Consider the following 21262-nt stretch of genomic DNA (forward strand, 5'->3'; position numbering starts at 1 on the left):
GAAAAAATGGTCAGACATGTCATAGCTCTGCTCTCTGTCAGCTCCTCTGTCATGCTGCACACTCAGTAATCACTCAACTCATGTCACCTGTCACCGCTCATTATCCCACAGCTCCACCACCTGGTCCAGTCAGTACTTAAGCTCACTCATTCCTCTCAGTCTGGGCCAGATTCTCTATCCTGTCTCATCAGCAGTAGACTTTCCAGCATTCCATTGATTGACTCATCACGTTCATGACCCTTGCCTTGACCACGACCACGCTTTTGCCTCAGCCCTCGTCTGCTTTTGCTCATCTGATCAGGTACCGACTCATGCTCTTGTTTTTTGACTCTCTCTTTGGATCACGTACTGGATACTTCTGCTGAACAACTGACTTCACGGTATGAACTCTGCCTTTCCCTTCTGACTGTTTTTTGGATCACGGATTAAAGGTCAAGCTCATTCTGTATCACGGACTTATCCTTACCCCTGAATCTGATTCCCACAGATTCATTTCCCCAATTAGTCTTTTTCCCCCTGCATCTACTAACCTTTATCTTTTAGTTGCAAGCCTGTTGGACTCCGTTCCAGTGGACCTTAACATCAGTTCTACTTCTACTGGCAGCCCGCCACTACAACACTACCCAATCTCGAACTACCAATCAGAAGATCGGAACCAGCCCAGAACCGGACCTACTCCAGAGTTTTACTTTATTTCACAATAAATCTTTTAACCCTCTCAGTGGTTGTTGTTGTTGTTTGCGATCCGGCTTCTGGTTCATGACACAGACATATCAAGACAATTAAATGAATTTAGTCACCAAGAAGCCAACCATGCAAGTCATTCGAATTAATTAATTGTGCGTTGAACCAGGCCACCTTGCCACAGTGTTGGTTAGTTGCTTTTGCGCATCACACATAATTTGCACAGTGATTGAAAGAAAATGTGTCCTGTTAACATAAACATACTCATCATGTGATGGTGCTTTTATAGTAATGTGTGTGCAGTCAATAACACTGATTACATTAGGAAAACTGTTACTGCAAATTGTGCTTTAATGTTGGCCTGTTCAACTGCATTGTACTATTTTGATGTACCTGGTTGGCATATGGATGATTCCATCCCACACAGTTGGCATGACTCATTTCAGTGTCAACTAGTACAGTCCCAATTGGCCTGCCAGCTCATCATGTGTGTCTGGTGTGTACAATAATAGTTTTCACATCATCAACAGCTTCCCAATATCACCTATGAGTGTCACCAATGGACCACCATAGCAACGTGTATGCCAGTCATGAAGTTGACATAGGGCTGCTCACATTTCCACTCTCATTTCATTCTTGATCCATCTGGTTTTGCATGGAAAAGGGGGTATTCCACGTTGTTGTGCATATGCACCCTTTGTCCATGAGTCCTCAGGATTTGTTGCCTCTGTGACCCAACTATGGTTAAGTGGTAAAATATGGAACTAATTAAAACTCTACATGTGCACAATGCCAGCTTATGTTTCATTTATTTATTTTGGATTTGCTTTAACTAACCCATATATAATATAAGCTGATGCAGCTCTGTGCTTCTGCTGTTTATGTCCTGAAGTCAACGGGAGTCAGACATTCTAAGCCAAGAAATGTCCAATTCTGCTGTCTGCATGCAAGTTGAGCAGCTATTTTTTTTTGTTTGTTTGGTTTGTTTGTTTGTTTTTAGTTCTAAATATTTAATTGTACTCATTCCAAGAGTTTATACTCTTTAATTTCTGAAATAAAACACATTTGTCAGACAAGATGAAAAGTGGAAATCTGCAGCAATGTCCAGCCTGGGAAGAAATACCTCTTCTGGGTCAAGTCTAAATGAGGCTCTGTAGAGTGTGTGGCCTCTACATGCCTGTATAACCTCCCAACAACACATGGGCATGCTCCTGATGAGACGGCGGATGTTTTCCTGAAGGATATTTTACCAGACCTGGATTAGAGCATCAGTTAGCTCCTGAACGGTCAATGTGGCCTTGGTGGATTGACCGAAACATGATGTCCCAGATGTGCTCAATTGGATTCAGGTCTGGGGAACTGGCAGGCCAGTCCGTAACATCAGTGCCCTCATCATGCAGGAACTGCTGACACACTTCATCCACATGAGGCTTAGCATTGTCATGCATAAGAAGGAACCCAGGGCGCACTGCACCAGCATATGGTCTCACAATGGGTCTGAGGATCTCATCACGTAACCTTATGGCAGTCAGGGCAACTCTGGCTAGCACATGGAGGGCTCTGTGGCCATCCAAAGAAATGCCTCCCCACACCATGACTGACCCACCACCGAACCGGTCATGCTGGAGGATGTTGCAGGCAGCATAAGGTTCTTCACGGTGTCTCCAGACTCTGTCACAGCTGTCACATGTGCTCAGTGTGAACCTGTTTTCATACGTGAAGAGCACAGGGTGCCAATGGTGAATCTGCCAATTTCGGCGTTCCTTAACAAATGCCAATCATCCTGCACGGTGTAGGGCTGTAAGCACAGACCCTATATGTGGATGATGGGCCCTCATACCACCCTCATGGAATCTGTTTCTGACAGTTTGAGTGGAAACATGCAAATTAGTGGCCTGCTGGAGATCATCTTGTGGGGCCCTGGCAGTGGACCTCCTGTTCTTCCTTGCACAAAGGATGAGGTAATGGTCCTGCTGCTGGGTTGTAGCCCTCCTACGGCCCCCTCCATGTCTCCTGGTACACTGGCCTGTCTCCTGATATCTATTCCATGTTCTGGACACTGCTGAGACACGGCAAGTATTCTTGCCACCGCTCACATTGATGTTCCATCTTGGATTAGATGCACTACTTGAGCACTTTCAGTGGGATGTAAAAAAAAAAAAAAAGCCTAATGATGCCTCTATGTGTGACAGCACTGACAAAATGAAAAAGTGACTAAAAGGTCAACCAGAAAGGATGAGAACTGAGGAATGACATGTGGTCACCACCTGCAGAATCACACTTAATAGGGGTTTTCTTGCTAATGGCCTCTCATGCCACCTGTTGTGTGTTCCATTTGCACAGCAGCAAGTGAAACTGATTTACAATAAGTGTTACTAGACAAATGGTGACATTGATCCCACAAAGGTGTGATTGATTTGGACTTACATTGTTTTGTTTATGTGTTCAGTATATACATATATACCTGTATATATATATATATATATATATATATATATATATATATATATATATATATATATATATATATATATACAAAAATAAACTACTACTTACTAATTGTACTAATTTTCCTAGTTCACAGTTTTTCACCTATCACAGGGCTTCAGGGTACACATACAGCGTACGCGCTCTTTTGCAGTTTTTGGATGTACAGTACTGTACAAAATATTTTCAAAAAATAATAAAAATGTGGTGCCATTTTCTAGTTTTCTTTCAATAATCCTATACTGTTTTGCCACTCTAAAGATCTGGATTACCCAGAAGCCATCAGTTCACCTCCCAGAAGTCAACACTGCTTCCAACCACTGCTTTCTGCAAATGGAGGGAAAGTTTTGCAATACAAAGTCAGAAGATCTGTAAGGATAAGCTCACAGGACTGGCAGAAAAGTTGCAAATAGTTCTGAAGCTTAACTCATCCTTCAAGTTGTATCTTCACTGCTGAGTAGCTGGGCTGCAGTTCAGCTGTACTCATTGTGACCCGGATCCAGGAGCTGTAGGCAACAGACTGGTTCTGGTTGTGCTGTGATGGTCTGACTGGGCCAGAGGTGGTGGAATAAAAAAACCTAGGCAGCCTCTCACATAGAGTGTCCTTCCTGGAGCAGCAGTACACGCTCATCAAGCTGGATGCAGCAGGGACTACATCATGCTGCACCAGGACTTTTTTCATCTACTGGGTTGGATGGAACCGAGCGGCTCCTGTTCTGCAGAGACCTTGTAAGTAAAATTTAGCAGCTGCATATAAATATGTTGTTAACATTTGTATGTTTAGGAGTTTAGAGGACTGCTTTGTGTGCTTCATCACTGCAGGATAGTCTGCAGAAATGAACTGAGTTGGAATAGAACAAAGTTGAATCGGAACAAGAGCCGCTGCTCAGAGCTAGTATGTAAAATTTAGTAGTTGCATATATATAGTACTGTATGTATGTTGTTAAAATGATGCAGGTTTAAGAGTTTTGAATTTGCAGGAGTGTGGGAAGGGTTTATAAAGCCTTAATTTATACTTTATATAAATACTAAAATAAACTACTACTTACTACTACAATAAATACTAAAATAAACATCTACTTACTATTACTACTTCTACTACTTGTGCACATAATTTCTTTTACATCTCATGTACCACATGAGATGACAATGAAAATAAAGTTTACTTGAACTTGTACTACTATCCCTACTTCACAGTTTTTCACTTATCACGGGGGGGTGTTGTCCCTGAACCCTGCGATAAACAAGGGAATACTGCATATTAACCTATCTCTATTGTTGTTGGTTTTTTTTCAGCTGCTCCCTTCTTCAGGGGTCACCACTGCTAAGTCGCACGAAGACTTGACAATTATTTTTATGCTGGATGCCCTTCCTGACACAACCACAGACCACCAAGCTACCACAGCTCTCTGTGTGGAGCAGAGAGCTGCCATCTAGGCCACCTGGGGGAGTAGATGGTTGCTCATCGTAGATGGTTGCCCTTGCTCAAGGGCCCAGAGTGGGGCAAATGAGGGTGTAGACAGGTGTGGGCGCTTCACCAATCCCACCCACATTTTGATGTTTTTGGTACCGGGAGTCGAACCAGCGAGCCTCCGATCACAGGCCCACCTTATATAACCTCTGAGCCACCACTCCATCCCTCACTCATTAAACTAGCTCTGTATATGGCAATAAAATGATATATATGCCCAATGTAGCACAGAGAAACATTCAATTTTACAAAAGATTCCTCTTTATTGCTGTGGGATGACTGAAACATAAAAAAAATGAACTACTTCTTTACATATGATTACATAAAGACAATAAATAGCTTCTGTTTGATGAAAATAAATCAGATTTCTTTTGGAAAGTTGACAGTGGCAGAGAGCATGTGAACTGTTAGCCAATTTGTTCTGAAGAAAACGTATTTCCATGGGAGCCGCATGTTTCTTCCTGTTTCCATTAACACAGGATTTTTGTTGGTGCATATCATAAAACATTATTTTTTTCTTTTTTTCTGCACATAATAATCAACACGCATTTACAAAGATTTACAGCACTGCATTGTGGGAGATGGGGAGTGCCCATTGGGATATGCTGTTGCCAGGCAACAAGGGGAAGAGATAAAGCTAGTTGTTAGTTTCTAAAATGAGACTTAGGTTGCAAGCAAGGAATCAAGACTGTAGGGAGGGGTTGGGTGAAGGGGTGGAGGTACTTGAGTTAAATTAAAGATTCACTCAAGGTTGATAATCAAAAGTTACATTTTATAATACAGTACTGAGTGAACATATAGACTGAAATCATTTATTGGTCTTTTTGTGCATTTTAAGGCTTCATAAATTAAAACACAAAATATTGCATATAGGTGTACCATAACCAATAAAGTGACTGTGGTTGTAAAAAAAAAAAATAAAGCACCCATCAACAAATTTGAGTTTCAGCTCTTCTCAATCCATACTGCACATTATGTGTTGGTGGGAGACAGGGGGATGCAATCTGAATCTGTTCCTGTGTCACTGCTGGAACAGTGAAATTATATTTGGAAGGAAATGACACTGACATCATCCAAAAACAGTGAAGAATTTTAAAGGATGTAGGTGGCAGGGAGCTGCTGTTGTCATGGTGATATGTGGGATTAAGATCATGATGTCCCACCAGTCAAAACTTTTGGTTGTCAAATTTAGAAGAAGAGGATGAGGGGGCTAAACATCCAGTCATGGTGCCATCATTGTCCCCGCCTCTTATTTTTGTTGTTATCCAACAGAGAAGAGTTTTCTGGCTCTCGCTCTCTCTCTTTTGATCTCCCATCCTTCCAGGTGTTACGAACTGATGATGTGAGAGACGAGTCTCTAAACACTGGGTCCTTTGATAGTCCCCGCCTCCTGTAATCTCGGCGAGGTGTATGCGGATGCAGCCAGACACATCGCTGCCTCGCAGAACCCTGGAAGACCTGGGTGCCCTGCCTTACCGGGGCGACCAGCCTCTCCAGCTTCTCCCTGAGGTCCTCTCTCTCCAGGTCTCCCATCTCGAGCTACACCATCAATACCTGAAGGACCTGTAGAAAGATATATATACATATTTAAAGATTTCCAGAAATCAATATACATAACTTCCAAGGTTCATATTAATGATGGAAAACCCCAACATAGACTTTGATAGCATGGGTGAATTACATGTCCTGATGTTTAAGTTATCTGCCTCTGTGCACACGAGAATTTGTATTTGAATTAGCTAGTACTGTTGCAATCCTTTCACTTTCTCATTCAAGAGCATGTGTTAAATGACTGGAGTTAATGATGCCTTTAAAATTCCTTTCAGCAGCCTCTCCTGTGGCAAAAGATGTAATGCCAAGTCTTTCAGTTGCTTATTGTCCCCTTTGTCTTCTGCACCTCTGCTTTCCCATCCACCATTTGTCTTTTAATGTGCATTCCTAACTGCATCATAAAAAGCCTAAACACGTGGTACAGTGGTCGTTTTTTTTTTACATTGAGCTGAAATGGAAAACTTTTTGCATCTAAACAAAATGGGACAAACCACAAAGAAACAAACAGCAACTTTGTGAATACATTTTCCAGTGGAAGATTGTTGAACTGATAACTCTAAGGTGAAAACAAAGAACACATTTTTAGGTGAGGAGATGATTGCTTTTTATTTTGTACTGTTTAAAAAGAATGAATTAATAATGGGAATCAAATTTGTACTTGATCAGCATTAAGACAGTCAAGATGATGCACTTAACCTTCATAAAACTTATGATCCCTGAAATGAAGGATTTGTGCTCAGATTTCTAATAAAACTTGAATTGAAACTAGCCTAACGGGGACACTGTTCTTATTCTAGGTTTCTGAGATCTTGTTTGGAATCCAGTATTAAAATAAACTTATATACTGTGATCAGGATCCCATCAGCCCTCCCTGTCAGCTTGGTGAGTTCATGCAGGTGAGGGATGGGTGTTGTAGTCCGTTTTTGTGGAACGAAGCAAATGTGCAGATTTTGCTAGCTTTTTAAAGCATAAATTATTCAGGAAAACATTAAAACATGAAGAGGTATGAGTTGTCCTTTCAAAAAAAGAGATAGTTAGAATTTAGGAATTGTCTCTTTTGAAATACATTTAATGGTACAAAAATCTTGTATAGTCTCGTTAGATGCACTCAATGTTTGCTACTTGTTCATTTTAATGAACATTCAAAAAGTAGCTAAAATTAGAATCTGAATGTAGAAAGAATAGTGAAAAATCCATCTGAAGGAAAAAAAATGCAGAAATGTAAGAAACAACAAAAAAAGTTTGATAAATTCACATTTACCAATTAAAAAAAAAATGATAGATTTGTATTATGTAAATATTTGTAGTTCATTTGTTAATTCATTTTTTTACCATTCATAATTAAGCTTGATCATTACTCAATAGCTATTCATAGTACTTTTAATATCAAATTTTGTATTTCAAAAACTACTGGAAACATCCATTCATCCATCCATCCATTATATTTTACCCACTTCTTCCTTTGTGGGTCGTGGGGGACAACCCTGGACAGGTTGCAAATCCATCACAGGGACACATAGAGACAAACATGACAACCATTCACTCTCACACCTAGGGACAATTTAGAGTTACCAATCAGTCTAACATGCATGTTTTTGGTCTGTGGGAGGAAACCGGAGTACCTGGAGAAAACCCACGCATGCATGGAGAGAACATGCAAACTCCACCCAAAAAGGCACCCGGACCGGGATTTGAACCAGGGTAAGCTGCTTACTGAGAGGCGGCAGCTCTACCAGTTGTGCCACCATGCTGCAGAAACAAACAGTTTTTTTTTATTTTGTTTTTTTTTCACAATTTGAACCTGCCATCCATTTTAATGCACTGGTTTAGCCCAAAGACTGTATATAGGTTGACCTTGAACTGAAACCTATAAGCTGAAGCCATAATGGGATCAACTTCCTAAATGACTGGTTAAAGTAAAAGTAAGTTTTGCCACCTCCATGTAAACAAAATGGACATATAAGATATGTATGGATATAAGTTCAAATATTGGCACACTTTTTAAAAAAACATTTATCAGCAGTTAATTACTTCTTGCTTAAAAATAAATAAATAAATAAATCAAAAATTTAAGACGACACCATGATTGCAAGCTAAGGGTAGAAGGGACTTAAAGCCTCATGCAACCTGCACAGATGCTGGTTGCAAAAGCCCATAATGGCAAATAGTGCCTTGTGGTTTTAAGCTCCAGCAACAAAGGAAGCTGGGCAGCACATTGGTGGTTAACACTGCTGTCTCACAGTAAGAGCGTCCTGGGTTTCACCCCCAGTTTGGACTTGTAGTCTTTTTATGTGGAGTTTCCATGTTCTTCTTTTGTTTGCGTGGGTTCTCTTCGGCTACTCCAGTTTCCTCTCACAGTCCAAACCATCTATAGCAGGCTGCCTGTAGGCTAAAGCTTCCCTTAGAAAAGAGATATGTGATCTCAATGCGATGGAACTTCTGGCAAACGGAAACCAGCATACCAGTGTCTTTCTCAATCCCTCCCTTGTAAATCTAACAAATTGCTATGATCATTGTTCTATTTTTTTTATGTTTTATGAGGTAGCATGAACATTTTTATGTCAGCAGTGTTTTGCCATCCCATTTTAATTGAGCCACATTCTGGTTCTTCTTTTCCTTTGATACATAAAACAAAGATTAAGTGAACATTGCTGTCCATTTGTTGTATATTTAATTAATCTTCAGTCCTATTTTCAGCTCATATGGTTCTAGATGTTAAGTTTGCATGCATGAGCTAAATTCCTACCTTGTATTCCTGGTGGTCCTGGTGGTCCTGGGTGAGCTTTACCTGGATCTCCCCTCTCTCCCTTCGCCCCTCTCTTTCCTAAGCAAGGTGGATCATGTGAAGACGTTAGTAAATGCTACTCGTAATATATAAATGTATCATGTTGTTTATTTGTACCTTTAAGCCCTGTGTTTCCTATCTGCCCATGTGCTCCAATGATACCAGGCATTCCACGGGGTCCTGGTAAACCATGTGGACCCTGAGAGCCAGGTGATCCTGGAGGTCCAGGGGGCCCTGGAGGTCCCATAACACCTGTACCACCAAGCACAGCTCTCTTTGCACTCACTGCTACTGCTGTGAGCTTCTCTGTTAAAAGAAGACGAGAAAAATAACACAACATAATCATTTTTTATTAACCTTTGATAGCTGGCAACTGACTGCTCAGGAGATGAAAGCAGTTTTGGAAAATGAGCTAATCTAATCTACCCTGCAGACATCAAAGGTAAATATTCAGCTCTGGATGCTCACCCTGCATCATCTTTAGAACTACTTCAATAATATGCTGGTCAGATGCATCACGTCCCTGGAGAGAGGAAGAGATGAATGAGAATTGCCGAGATATAAAATACCAAATATGTATGCTGTATTGAAAGTTGAAATACACTTACTGGTGGTCCCATAATGCCTGGCATGCCAGGTACCCCTCGCTCTCCATTAAGTCCCCTTGGACCAGATAGCCCTGATGGTCCCTGATCTCCAGGTTTACCGGGGTCCCCAGTGGGACCATTGTGCCCAAGGTCACCCCTAATCCCTTGCTGAAAAAGAGAAGAAAATCAAATAAACAATTATTTAAAAAGATAAACCCTTTTTTTTTTTAAGGTTAGAAGTAAATGAGGCCAAAACAAAGCTATCAACCACCTCTTTCCTATGGTGGTACTCTCACCTGTCCTTTGGGCCCAGGTTCACCAGATATACCCTGCCACAGCAAAGACAGACAATCATTATCATAGTTTTATCTACATTTAATATTCATTATTTAGATATGTACAGTCATCTGTAATTCAAGAAAGAATGTTATTAATGAATACTGAAATCTGGCCTCAAAGAGCCATCGCGCCTCATTGCTTTACCGTCATGTAAACAACTTACTCGCCATCTGGATTACGGTACTACAAGAGCACATATGCAAATTTAAAAACAGGCTTTTAACATTGTTATGGTTTAACAATTATATTCTTCATTTTATCATTCCGTTTTGATGTATTCAAAATAAACATGTTAAACCTTCTTATCTAAAGACTGAAAGTTTTTTTAAGAACCAGCAACTTTGTCACGGTTACTTATAGCAAAAAGCTGAGAACAGCTTTGGACTGTGTGTTCATATTCGTTACCTTTTCACCTTTCTCACCAGCCAATCCCTCCACGCCAGGATCGCCCTAAAAGCAACAAAACGGAAATCCCGAGGATAAGAATAAAGGGATGTGTGAGCATAGTGCTTCTGTTTGTCTATTTTTGACAACACATTCTAACAAAGCAAATAAATAAATGAAAATAATTTAAATAAATAAAGGTTTCTTACTATGTCCCCCTTTGGACCAACTTTGCCTTGGAAGCCCTGAGAAATGAGTAAACGTAAATGTGATCAAATCCAAAATCTATTATCACGTAGAAAATACACACACACAAAAAACTGTTTACTGATTGAAGACAGTGACACTAGGGATTGGAAAGTAAGAAAAAAAAAATTGTCTCAACTTTAAAACAAGGAAGATGTGGAACTTTGAATTATCATTTATATTGCCTGCCTTTTTCAATAATCTACTGTGGATTCATTTGAGTTCTAGTCACAGATAAACAGTGCCCCCAATGGATAGCTCTGCCTAACTACAGTATCACACAGTTATATTACAGGTTTCACACCAAAATGTAGCAACTTTCTCATGGTCAAAAATGCACATACCTGGTCTCCTTTAATCCCAGAAAGACCCTGTGCACCTGGGACACCAGGGAGTCCTCTTTCTCCTTTACCTCCCTGTTAGAAAACAGTAATCACTTACATGTACATCCTGTATTCATCTTAAAATGTACTTGACAATTAAGCAATATGACTTACAGGCTTGCCTACTCCACCTTGTGGCCCTACAGGTCCACGCTCGCCTCTGTCACCCTTCAGAAGTCATTGAAAGTGAGTGAGCCTGGTTTGAGGCAGCACCTTTTAGTGTTTTAATCTAAAATTACAATACATTACCTTTGGTCCAGGGACCCCTGCCATACCTGGCTCACCAGGAATACCAGGTTCACCCTAACAAGGGTGCAATAAATTAATACATGTGTCTACCCCAGTTGCACTATAACATTTTGGCAGGCATGCAAATATCATACACTTACCAAAGGTCCAGGAGCACCAGAAGTGCCAGCAGGACCCCTAGGACCTGGTTCCCCCTTGCAAGAGTTTCGTGTAAATTTTAATAACAATAATAATAATAATAACAAGAACAACAACAACACATTTTTTTTTGTAAATTGGTAATATGAAACAATAGGAAAATCATGACATACCTTAACTCCAGCTTCTCCCTTTGTCCCAGGGGTGCCAGGTAATCCCTACAGAGTAACCAAGACTTTACAGTTATGTTGTGGATGACGCTCAGCTACTATTATGTCAAATTTTTGCACAACATCTGTAGAATTAATGTTATATACTGTTGTGTATTGTCTAAGGTGGATTGGCTGTGGTGGCCATAATAAATCTAACTGATTTGATACGTTAAACACTTCTAGATGTACAACCAATAATAACTTTCTGGGAGTTTCATAAGAATGAGTCTGGTGGTTCATGAGGAACTTTGCTAACAGACAGGCACATTGACTGCTGTAGTTATTGACAACTTTTCATACTAAGGTCTTTCATAATCTGTTAGCACTTGGTGTTTGGTGTTTGAGTAGGTGATGACACTCAACTCTTATCACATCAAAGTTGAAAAATCTGATAAAGAAAAATAAAAGACTTATGAACCACCGGCGACCCATATAGATGGACATATGAACCAAATCAACTTACATACTTGCATCTCTCTCTCTCTGTGCATGTCTGTACATATGTCATGCACATGTGTGATAATGTATCATAGAAGGACATAAACAGACAGTAAACTCCAGCTTCTAAATCTGCAGCAGTGTTGGTGTCACAGTAGTGATCACACAGAAAAGTGTGCATCCCATGCTCCATTACCCCTCAGTCAAAATACCACACACACACACCCACCCACACACACACTTTCTCTGATTATGATAAACGATATGCAGATGGAGGAGTGCCATTTGAAGGTGGTTTATATTCTAAAAGAGAATGGATTAAGGATTCACTGTGAACTTGGGCAGAAATCTCAAGCGTCTGGCCCCCCCAATTTTAAGAAAAACAAAAAACAAAGATGGGCCCCCCCCCCCCCCCCCCCCCCCGAAATGAAAGCATATCCACCATTCATATGCAGAATGATGCATTTATGCAGCTTATAAATCCCCCCACCCCCCACGCACAACCATCTGTTGACCCCATACAAGGGGGTGATGCATCTGATTTAGAAAGAGTGCAAAGTGCATAAAAACTCAATCGTTATCAAGTTTGACCTTTGCATGGGGGAATGGTGTTACTTGGAAATGTTCTTGTTATTTTACACGAAGCAAAATACTTCGCTTTTTGTAAATGAAAAGAGTAATACTTTATTTCTATAATAATTGAATGGATCTATGATCTGCAGGAGTAATCAATCTTGGTTCATCATTCCAATGACTCATATTTTATATTGGCAGATACCACAATAAATCAATGTGTCTGAAGAATAATTGTGTTTGATTTAAATGACTTATTTATTGGACGCATGTCTTTTGATTGTTAACATTTTTATATTTAGAGCTTTAAAGTCTTGCCAAAATGATGCAGATTAGTGACAATTAGTGACCACAAAAAGTAATACAAGCCAAATTATATATATACTGTATTCTCACAGGCGCAGGTGAAGAAATACAACCAGTCAGTGCGCCCATGTAGTTTCTGCAAGTTGTGAGCACGCTAATGAACATTAGCTCTTCACCCCCCCCCCCCCAATAATGAACTATAATTTCTACCCTTGTTTTGTAAAGCAGAATGAGCGCCTACAAATCAGATCGTACTAACATTTACATGATGCTTCAGCCTTTTGTCTTTTTTTTTTTATTGTGTTGTTTCATATTTGTTAAAGTCACATATAAAGACTAAATTACTGTAAGTGATTAAGTGAATCTAGGTGACAGTATGTGCTGTTTTTTTTTTTTTTTTTTGTAACATACAATAAGTACGCCATCCCCATCTATATTAATAGATCACTCACAGCAGTTCCTTGAGGTCCAGGAGAACCCGGCATCCCGGACTGCCCAGGAGCACCCTGCATGAAAGAGAGAGAGCAAAGTAAGAGAGTAAAAATAGCTTTAATTCAGATTTTTTTTTTGTTTCATGCAGCAAGCACAAGCTTACTTTGATTCCAGGTATTCCAGGTGTGCCATCTTTTCCATCAATACCTGGCAGACCCTGTGAAACGCAAGCAGATGTGTTCGTGGATTTCATTTATAAGTTGGCACAGTCTTCAAACACATGGCAACAAACAATCCAAGAGTTTTAACTCACATTTTCTCCCTTTTTACCAACAGCCCCTTGAGGACCCTGAATGCCTCGGCCGCCCTGCAACAAATAATTATATCTATGTCAGTAAATGTATAGCATACATCACATTGATTTCCCTATTCAAATGCTGAATAAAAACAAACAAAACACAAGCAAACAGATAAGCAAAAAAAACCATGGCAAAAGTCTCTTACTTTATCGCCCATCTCTCCTGACTCTCCAGGTGGTCCTTTAGGTCCCTCTTCACCCTACAAAATAATATAAATAGTAATTTAGACAATTTAAAATGTTTTACTTATCTAAATGTGTGGGGGTGGGGTTCTTACAGGAGGTCCAGGAATTCCTACAGGGCCACTGATGCCCTTGTAGCCACCAGGTCCCTGACGGAAAACAACAAATTGCAATCAATCACCTAATATCAGTGAGAAAGCTAATCTCAGAAGCTCTTCTATTCATTGTGATAAAAGGATAATTAGTGCTTAACTCACTCCACTAATGGGAGCTGCACCAAGAGCCAGCTACTTTTGTTTTGGCACTAAGCCGGGGCGCTAACTTGGCTAACTTGGCTAATGTTAACACTAAGACGGATGGCTACAGCGGATCATTAACTACAGACGGAGGCACTATGGACCCAGACAACCCCAACTCATTAGAGAAAGAGAGAGATTTGTGTTAGCATCATTTCCATATGTCCCCGTTGCTGGTAATGGATGGTGTTTGTATAGAAGAGGCCAGGTTTGTCTGTGTTCATCTCTGAAGTATAATGGCCTTGAAACTAAATTACAAAAAGCACATTAAATTTCCATGTAAATAACAAAAAATAAATGTGTGGCACTCACTGCTTCTCCTTTGGGACCCATCATTCCTGGGTATCCCCTAAGACCAATTGGACCCTAAAAGAAAAAGTAAAACAATGTAAGACAAATACTGGTGCTTGAACATCACCAGGTCACAAAACTTATTTTAAAACATTTAAAAAAAAAAAAAACATTTCCTAATTGACATGGATGTCATATTGTTTACAACATACCGGAGGTCCTGGGATGCCTTGCTCCCCAGAGAAGCCTACATTTCCTTTGGATCCCTGATAAAAGAAGAAGAAAAAAAAACATATTAGTTTAACTTTATTTTCAGACGTTGAAAGTTCATCTTTTTTGAATTTGTATTTTTATTTTAAGGTAAAAGTAAGTTATGTTGGTTGTTTTTGATGTTTAATTGGCCTTTGAAGGTTGTGTGCTCTGTACTTGTAAAGTCATACTTCATAGCAATCTTGCTGAAGCTTGTTAGCCAGTGGGAGAAAGCTAATCAAAAATTAATGGTCCGATACCAATATCCTCACTCAGACACATGGACTTTAAGGTGTACTCTTGCTAAATGTTGAAATTGGAATTGAAACTTTTTAAAGTGTCTAAAGGCAGCTGTGGCTGAGTGGTTAGTGTTGTCCTCCAATGGGAGAGGTGGGGGTTTGATTCTACCAGCCGTCGCATGCTGACGTGTCCCTGTGCAAGACAATGAACCCCTCATTGCCTCCGATGTGTGTCCCATTGGACACAAATTGCAGTGTAAAGTGCTTTGAGTATCTTGATAAGATAGAAAGGCGCTATATAATTGAAGTCCATTTACCATTATCTACTTCTCCACGCAGATATGACAAAACTAGGAGCATGAAAACACAGTTGTTACACCACATATGGAAAGTAAAACATGTTTGGATTAGGGAAGAATTCAGAAGCCTAATGTGTATTTTATAAAAATACGACTTAAACAATGATAAAAGTGTTGGTAGTTTCCAGCATGTTGGACTTTGTTTTCAGCTACCAGTCAGTATTTTCCACTATGATTTCTAGGTTCAGTGGGAAGACACAATATATAACTGAATTTGACAACAACATGGCTACTTGCTATTCGGTTTATTCTGGCAGCTGATTTTTCTTTGAACTATCAAAAAATGTTTAGGCGTGTCTGTGGCTCTATACCGTTACACTTGAACATACTATACAATGCAAGCCTTTGTGTGCAGAGCTACATTTAACTCTGACTTTCCCCTTTAAATTTAGGAAATGTAGTATAGTTAACTGTAATAACACAGATTTAAACAAATGCTGAAAGTTATATAGTACTGCTAAGTTTGAACTTGTCATCATTATCGCTAGCAACATTCTTATACTAGTTCTTAAAGTACAAGGGACAGCTGTCCACAACTCATCCAGGGCTTCTGCTCTCAAATGATGGATGGAACGCCCTAATTAACTATTCAATACTTTACACTGTACTGGAGGATGGAATGCCACGTTCCTTAATGTGCTTGATTTATGAACGTATATACACACATCTGGCAGAACAAATATAGAATACTGTTAGAATGTCTGGATAGAAATAAGAGAGATGAAGGCAAAATTGTAGTACCAACACCAATGCTAGAAAAACTGCTAGTACAAAAATATTCTTCCCTCAGCTGTAATTAAAGCATCTGAAAACAAGGCTTTAAAGTTGAGATATGAGCATAATTCTTATATGTTTCCTTGTGGTTACTATGCTACTGCCCCAAAACAATATATAAGCCACAAACTACTGTGTAATTAATATGTACTGTAAGCAGTTTAAACCTGTAGTCTTTTAAATGACAAGCAAGTTCACCTTTTATTAATGCTAAATTGGTTTGATAGTATAGAAAGATGGAAGGAACATATGCTTCTTCTCACCTAGTATTATCAATTTAATTATTTTATAGCTGGTTTTAGGATGCAGTTCAAGTTCTCCACTGCAGTGACATATTTATTCAGAAAAATTTAATTATATAAAAATTACAAATATAAAATTGCATTTGTCAACACAACCAACCTGGAGATTCCCATTTGCCTTAACAAACAAGTTAATGTTAATGTTAAAATATGCTAAAATGTATACAGTGGCTGACTCCATTTATTAAATAGAGTTGAGTTTGTTAGCAACGTAAAAAAAAAACAAAAAAAAACAGATCTTACAGAATTGCAGTCAGTGTATATGTTGGGAATGACTCTCAACTATTACCACACCAAACTTTAGCCAGATCTCTGTTAAATTGTCTGAGCTTTGTGTTTGATATTATGGCATAGCTGTAGCAGGCGTCTTATTGGGGGTTGACTTCAAAACTTATTTAGTTGTACATGTACAGTCAATTATTTAATTTTATTTATTTATTTTTTGGCACAATTCATTTAAATCCATCAAGTGGTTTATGAGATAATTTGCTAATGATAAATGAACACATGCAAATAGACAGACATGGGACAAAACAATATACATGCTTCACCTTCTGCAGTGATCAATAACTAATGTTTGTTTGTTTTTTGCTTACAAAGCCAAAAAAAAAAACATACAATGAGGTGATTTATTAAATAGATAACATGTTTTTAAAGGTTACCATAAGGAACTCAGTGTTTTATTTATTTATTTATTTGTTTTTAGGTTAGACATAGGATTCCTCGTAATTTTGCAAACACTTACATGGAAGCAAAGCAGTGAGCAAAAAGACAATAAAATCATTTGTCTCAATTGTGAAGACGTAATTGTCAAATGTCAACATTTATGTTAAACTGACAATTAAACAGATTTGCATGGGATATTTGGCTCTCTGGTGATTGACAAGTTGCTTAGATAGTTGTTGTTGACGGAGCATGATTTATTTTCCATTTCTGACAAATAAGTCTAATTAAAAAAAGCAATTGCAAAATAAATGAATAAAACCATTAAGGCTTTGTAACAAGTGGTCTCACATCAAACAAGAGAACCACATGTGGCACATTATATGCCCACTGATACAGCAATCTATAGCAATGACCAAGACAAGCAAAGACCTTGTTTAACATTTGACCTTGATTTATGATCTTTACATTTAAGCAGGGATAATGAAAGCTCCATCTATTGATGATGCATATGTGCATAAAGTTTTGTATAATTAACCTGACAGGATCCGAAATTAAAAGCTTGACAAAAGAAAGTTTAGACAGAGGAACGGACGGATGGAGACTATAACATGTCTCACCTTCAACGGGTGTAAACAATGAAAATGGTGGCGCTGTTCTAATCTATAGCCTATACTAAATCCATAAGGACACGTGTGTCTAATGTCATGTTGCACCTAGCACCAAAATAAAATTAGATCCTAAAATGTTTGAATACTTTACTATCATCATCTATCAATGTGACAGGACATTCCAATCACTGTTGGTCCATCCTACATGTTTAATAAAGGCTGGGGTCATGAAGCTGTTCTACTTATCAGCCATTAAAAATAAAAGTCTACTTCAGTGTTTCATTCTGCATTGATTTGATATTCAGAAAATATTGCATGATTTCACAGACAACATCCGAGTTCTCTTTTAGGCACAAGCTGATGCTAGAAGATCTCGATGACTGTCTTTATGAAGGAAAATAAGAGATATTGAGATAAGTCTTAAAAAAATAAAAAGAAACAAACAAACAAAAAAAAAAAGTTATGCTTGTGAGGTGTGGCTCCAGGGTGTAATGAGCTTTTTCTGCACCGAGCACTGCCAGAAGGTTCATTGTGGGGGAAGATCAGAGGCTAACTCCTGTGGCTCGGCTAGCTGCTCCCTTGGAGCTCACAGTGTGCTCATTAGCTCTGCTTAAATTGGCAAGGTGAGAGGGCCACGCAAACCCTGACTCGCTCATCCTCTTCTTCATGTACCTGGCTCCTCACCATGTCTTTCATCTGCCTAGGTGCAAGCAGACTGCACGGCCAGGGCCCAGCCTGACTAATCGCAGTCAGATTAGTGCAGTCATGTGCCTTAGGGGGCTTCATTAGAACTAATCCTTGCCTCCTCTGGTTCTCAATGGTGTCTGAGTGTGCAACGCTGTATAACATAAACATGCTTCGGTATGTGAGTGGATGTGTGTACTGTGCGGCTCACCAGTTTTCCTATGCTTCCTGAGTCCCCAAGAACACCGGCACGTCCTTTGTGTCCCTAGAGAGAAACATTTAGATAATACGGTGACATAAGGGACTTTTGACAGAAAACAGTCAGGCGCACTCATCACCTTAACACCCTGCAGTCCTTGGGGGCCTTTAGGTCCTGCCGGGCAGTTGAGAGGACACTAATGTAAAAGTAAAGACAAACTCAGGTTACAAATTGTTAAATAATGTTCAAAGTGGTATAAAAGGGTATTCAAACAAGACCTTACCTGGAAGTCTGCACTACCTTCATCTAAACCAATAAACTTTCCTGGAGGTCCCTGGACAGAGAAATGGGTACATAAACGAGGAAAACCTACTGGTCACAGTTGACAAAGTCCTCTTCACTTCTGAGCTAAGTAAGCACTTCCTTCATATCGCCATCCATTTGTTTCCCTATCTTTTCATCTCTCCATTTATAGATCAAGTTTGGAAGTGAAGTATCTCAAGGGACTGATCTATTACTGCGACAGTCAGGGGGTTTATTTGTCCTAGGACAGCACTAAAGCTAAACAAATATACTCCCTTGGGCTGGGAACATCACTTTCACTGAAAATACACCCCCACTCACCACCACCTTCATGAAGACTGTCATAGATGCACACAAGGGAGTTCATACGCTTTCAAAGTGTAAGTCTTAAAACTGTTTTCAGTACTTCATCCCTTTATGTCTACTGGGACCTGTTTAAGCTCTGGCTGCTGTAGGTATTTTAACGCTTTTCAAAACACACATAATAACTGCTGTTTTTTTTTATGAAACAAACAAAGATTCTGCTCAGCATTAGCACTTTGTCACAGCTTTTATTTTACACCGCAATCCCATTCAGCATTAGAGGCAGCTGATTTAGGCTTGCAGAAATACGCGCTTGATTAAGGTCACAATCTTTTTTTTTTTTTCTATCACAACATTTTCTGAGATTAAACAATCAAGGCTTATTGTGTTGCTGAAAAACAACGTGTCATTTCTACTGTTTTCCAACTTTGGACTTAGCACTAGCATTGTAATAGTAGGGGCAATGTATACTGTTAGCAAAAAGTGTTAGTGACCATATCAGGATCCTTGTTATTTCTCCTGCTCCCTTTTTTTATTTTATTATGTGGATGTGTGCAAATTGTTTAGGTTTAGGATTTTAGTGTTGATGTGATGATATTACCACATCAGATTGTTTTACATCTTGAGCTTATGAAGCCTAATATGCTATTTCTTAAGTAGCTTTTTGCTCAGCAATGGAAAATGAATATGCGTCTTCACCCACAACCAAAGTTTTGATGACAAAGTAACATCTGTATCATTGTCCAGCCCTCCGAACTAATCTGACTTTTTTTCTTTCTTTCTTTAATTTTGGTGTGTGCGTGTGTGTGTGTGTGTGTGTGTGTGTGTGTGTGTGTGTGTGCGTACATAATTATATTCCATTATATTCAGCTTGCTTTTTACAAAAAAAAAAGATAATTAATGATTATTTGGCTTTGATTTACAACATGTTTACTACAACATTGTCCAAGCTAAATTATGTGCCATTTCACTCATGTTATGTCTATACATTTCAATATTCAGCCAACTTTGTTGTGCTGCAAGCCATAGTCAGAGTTGTCATGCATGATAAAATACCATTGCATACTTACTGGCTTGCCTGAAGGTCCAGGAAGTCCTGGAGGCCCAGGTGGTCCCATTATGCCCTGAAGGAAGGTGAAATAGGAAAATGCCCATGAGTAAAACAATGGCCAATGTAAGGACTGCTGTAATTAATGTGTGCTTGTACTATTAAGTATAACTGAAGCTGGTCTGGTACCTTTGCACCAGGTCGTCCTATTTGACCTGGGAGACCAATTGGACCTGGAGTGCCCTGCATATGGCATGGCATGAAGAATAAATGCAAAAGAGAACATGTGAATATTCCATCAGCTACAACTATTTTCTACCCATCAAAAGATAAATTATTGTAAGAGAAAGTCATCAACATGCTACTTACAGCTAGACCTGGAAGACCGACTCCCTGTGTGGAAAGAAAAGACAAAAGGAAAACTAGTAGACAAAACTATTAGAACAAAATATTTAAATTCAAACTTGTTTTTGTGAAAACCAGTTATAAAATGTTGCAGTAGTTTAGTAATGCATGTTTAAACAGTACACACAAAGAGAAGTCAGTCAGTTTGTGTTTGGTGTGCCTTTTTTTTTTTAATTAATTATAAACAAAAGTGGTTAAGGGAGCAAGTGAAGAAAGAATGCAAAGGGCATGATCTCTTGTCAAAACTGCGAAAGACAGCTGGGTGTTCAGCACAACCTCCAGACAGGACGAGTGCTAATGCCAAACAAAGGATTAACTAACAGTGTTGCATTCAAGCATGTCAATGAGAGACTCCAGACCTGTGCTGCAGGAAGTGGGTTAGATGGAGACTGAGCACCATCTAATGGTGTCAGACAGTGCTACACATGAAGCAAAGCTGGCGTGCATGAATCGCTCTGACTGCATTATGGACAGTGTGTCTACACATTTCTGCTGTCAGTTAGATAAACATGTGTCACATCTGGATAAACTGAACCAACAATATGCTACAGCTGGTTAGGCACATGACAGAACAGGGTAACTGGTTGGTTGCCTTAGGAGACCAGCTGGGTTACAATATGCTTGATAGTGCACAATCAATGCTTCTAACAGTGCTCAGTCTTCTTAGTCATAACTCATTTTATAAGTATCACTGAAGCTTCATTGGGTTTCAGTGTTTAATTTCACATAT

General features: G+C 39.2%; 1 protein-coding gene across 1 annotated transcript in view; it reads right to left on the reverse strand.

Annotated features, from left to right (window-relative positions):
• Nucleotides 1–5435: 5435 nt before the first annotated feature.
• col9a2 (procollagen, type IX, alpha 2) overlaps nt 5436–21262 on the reverse strand; it is a 24939-nt gene continuing 9112 nt past the window's right edge. Inside the window, exons 7-32 of the mRNA XM_037692850.1 lie at nt 20497–20520; nt 20317–20370; nt 20150–20203; nt 18757–18807; nt 18613–18669; nt 18486–18539; nt 14606–14659; nt 14415–14468; nt 13902–13955; nt 13770–13823; nt 13579–13632; nt 13429–13482; nt 13286–13339; nt 11478–11522; nt 11307–11360; nt 11167–11220; nt 11032–11085; nt 10879–10950; nt 10498–10533; nt 10310–10354; nt 9862–9894; nt 9587–9733; nt 9447–9501; nt 9096–9284; nt 8940–9017; nt 5436–6205 (exon numbers count right to left, since the gene is read on the reverse strand). Coding sequence (XP_037548778.1) covers nt 6000–6205; nt 8940–9017; nt 9096–9284; nt 9447–9501; nt 9587–9733; nt 9862–9894; nt 10310–10354; nt 10498–10533; nt 10879–10950; nt 11032–11085; nt 11167–11220; nt 11307–11360; nt 11478–11522; nt 13286–13339; nt 13429–13482; nt 13579–13632; nt 13770–13823; nt 13902–13955; nt 14415–14468; nt 14606–14659; nt 18486–18539; nt 18613–18669; nt 18757–18807; nt 20150–20203; nt 20317–20370; nt 20497–20520 — 1740 coding nt within the window. The 3' untranslated portion in view covers nt 5436–5999. The remainder of the gene's footprint in view (nt 6206–8939; nt 9018–9095; nt 9285–9446; nt 9502–9586; nt 9734–9861; nt 9895–10309; nt 10355–10497; nt 10534–10878; nt 10951–11031; nt 11086–11166; nt 11221–11306; nt 11361–11477; nt 11523–13285; nt 13340–13428; nt 13483–13578; nt 13633–13769; nt 13824–13901; nt 13956–14414; nt 14469–14605; nt 14660–18485; nt 18540–18612; nt 18670–18756; nt 18808–20149; nt 20204–20316; nt 20371–20496; nt 20521–21262) is intronic.

This window comes from Nematolebias whitei, chromosome 19, assembly GCF_014905685.2.
Source record: "Nematolebias whitei isolate Nwh7 chromosome 19, NemWhi1, whole genome shotgun sequence".
NCBI classification, from domain to species: Eukaryota; Metazoa; Chordata; class Actinopteri; order Cyprinodontiformes; family Rivulidae; genus Nematolebias; species Nematolebias whitei.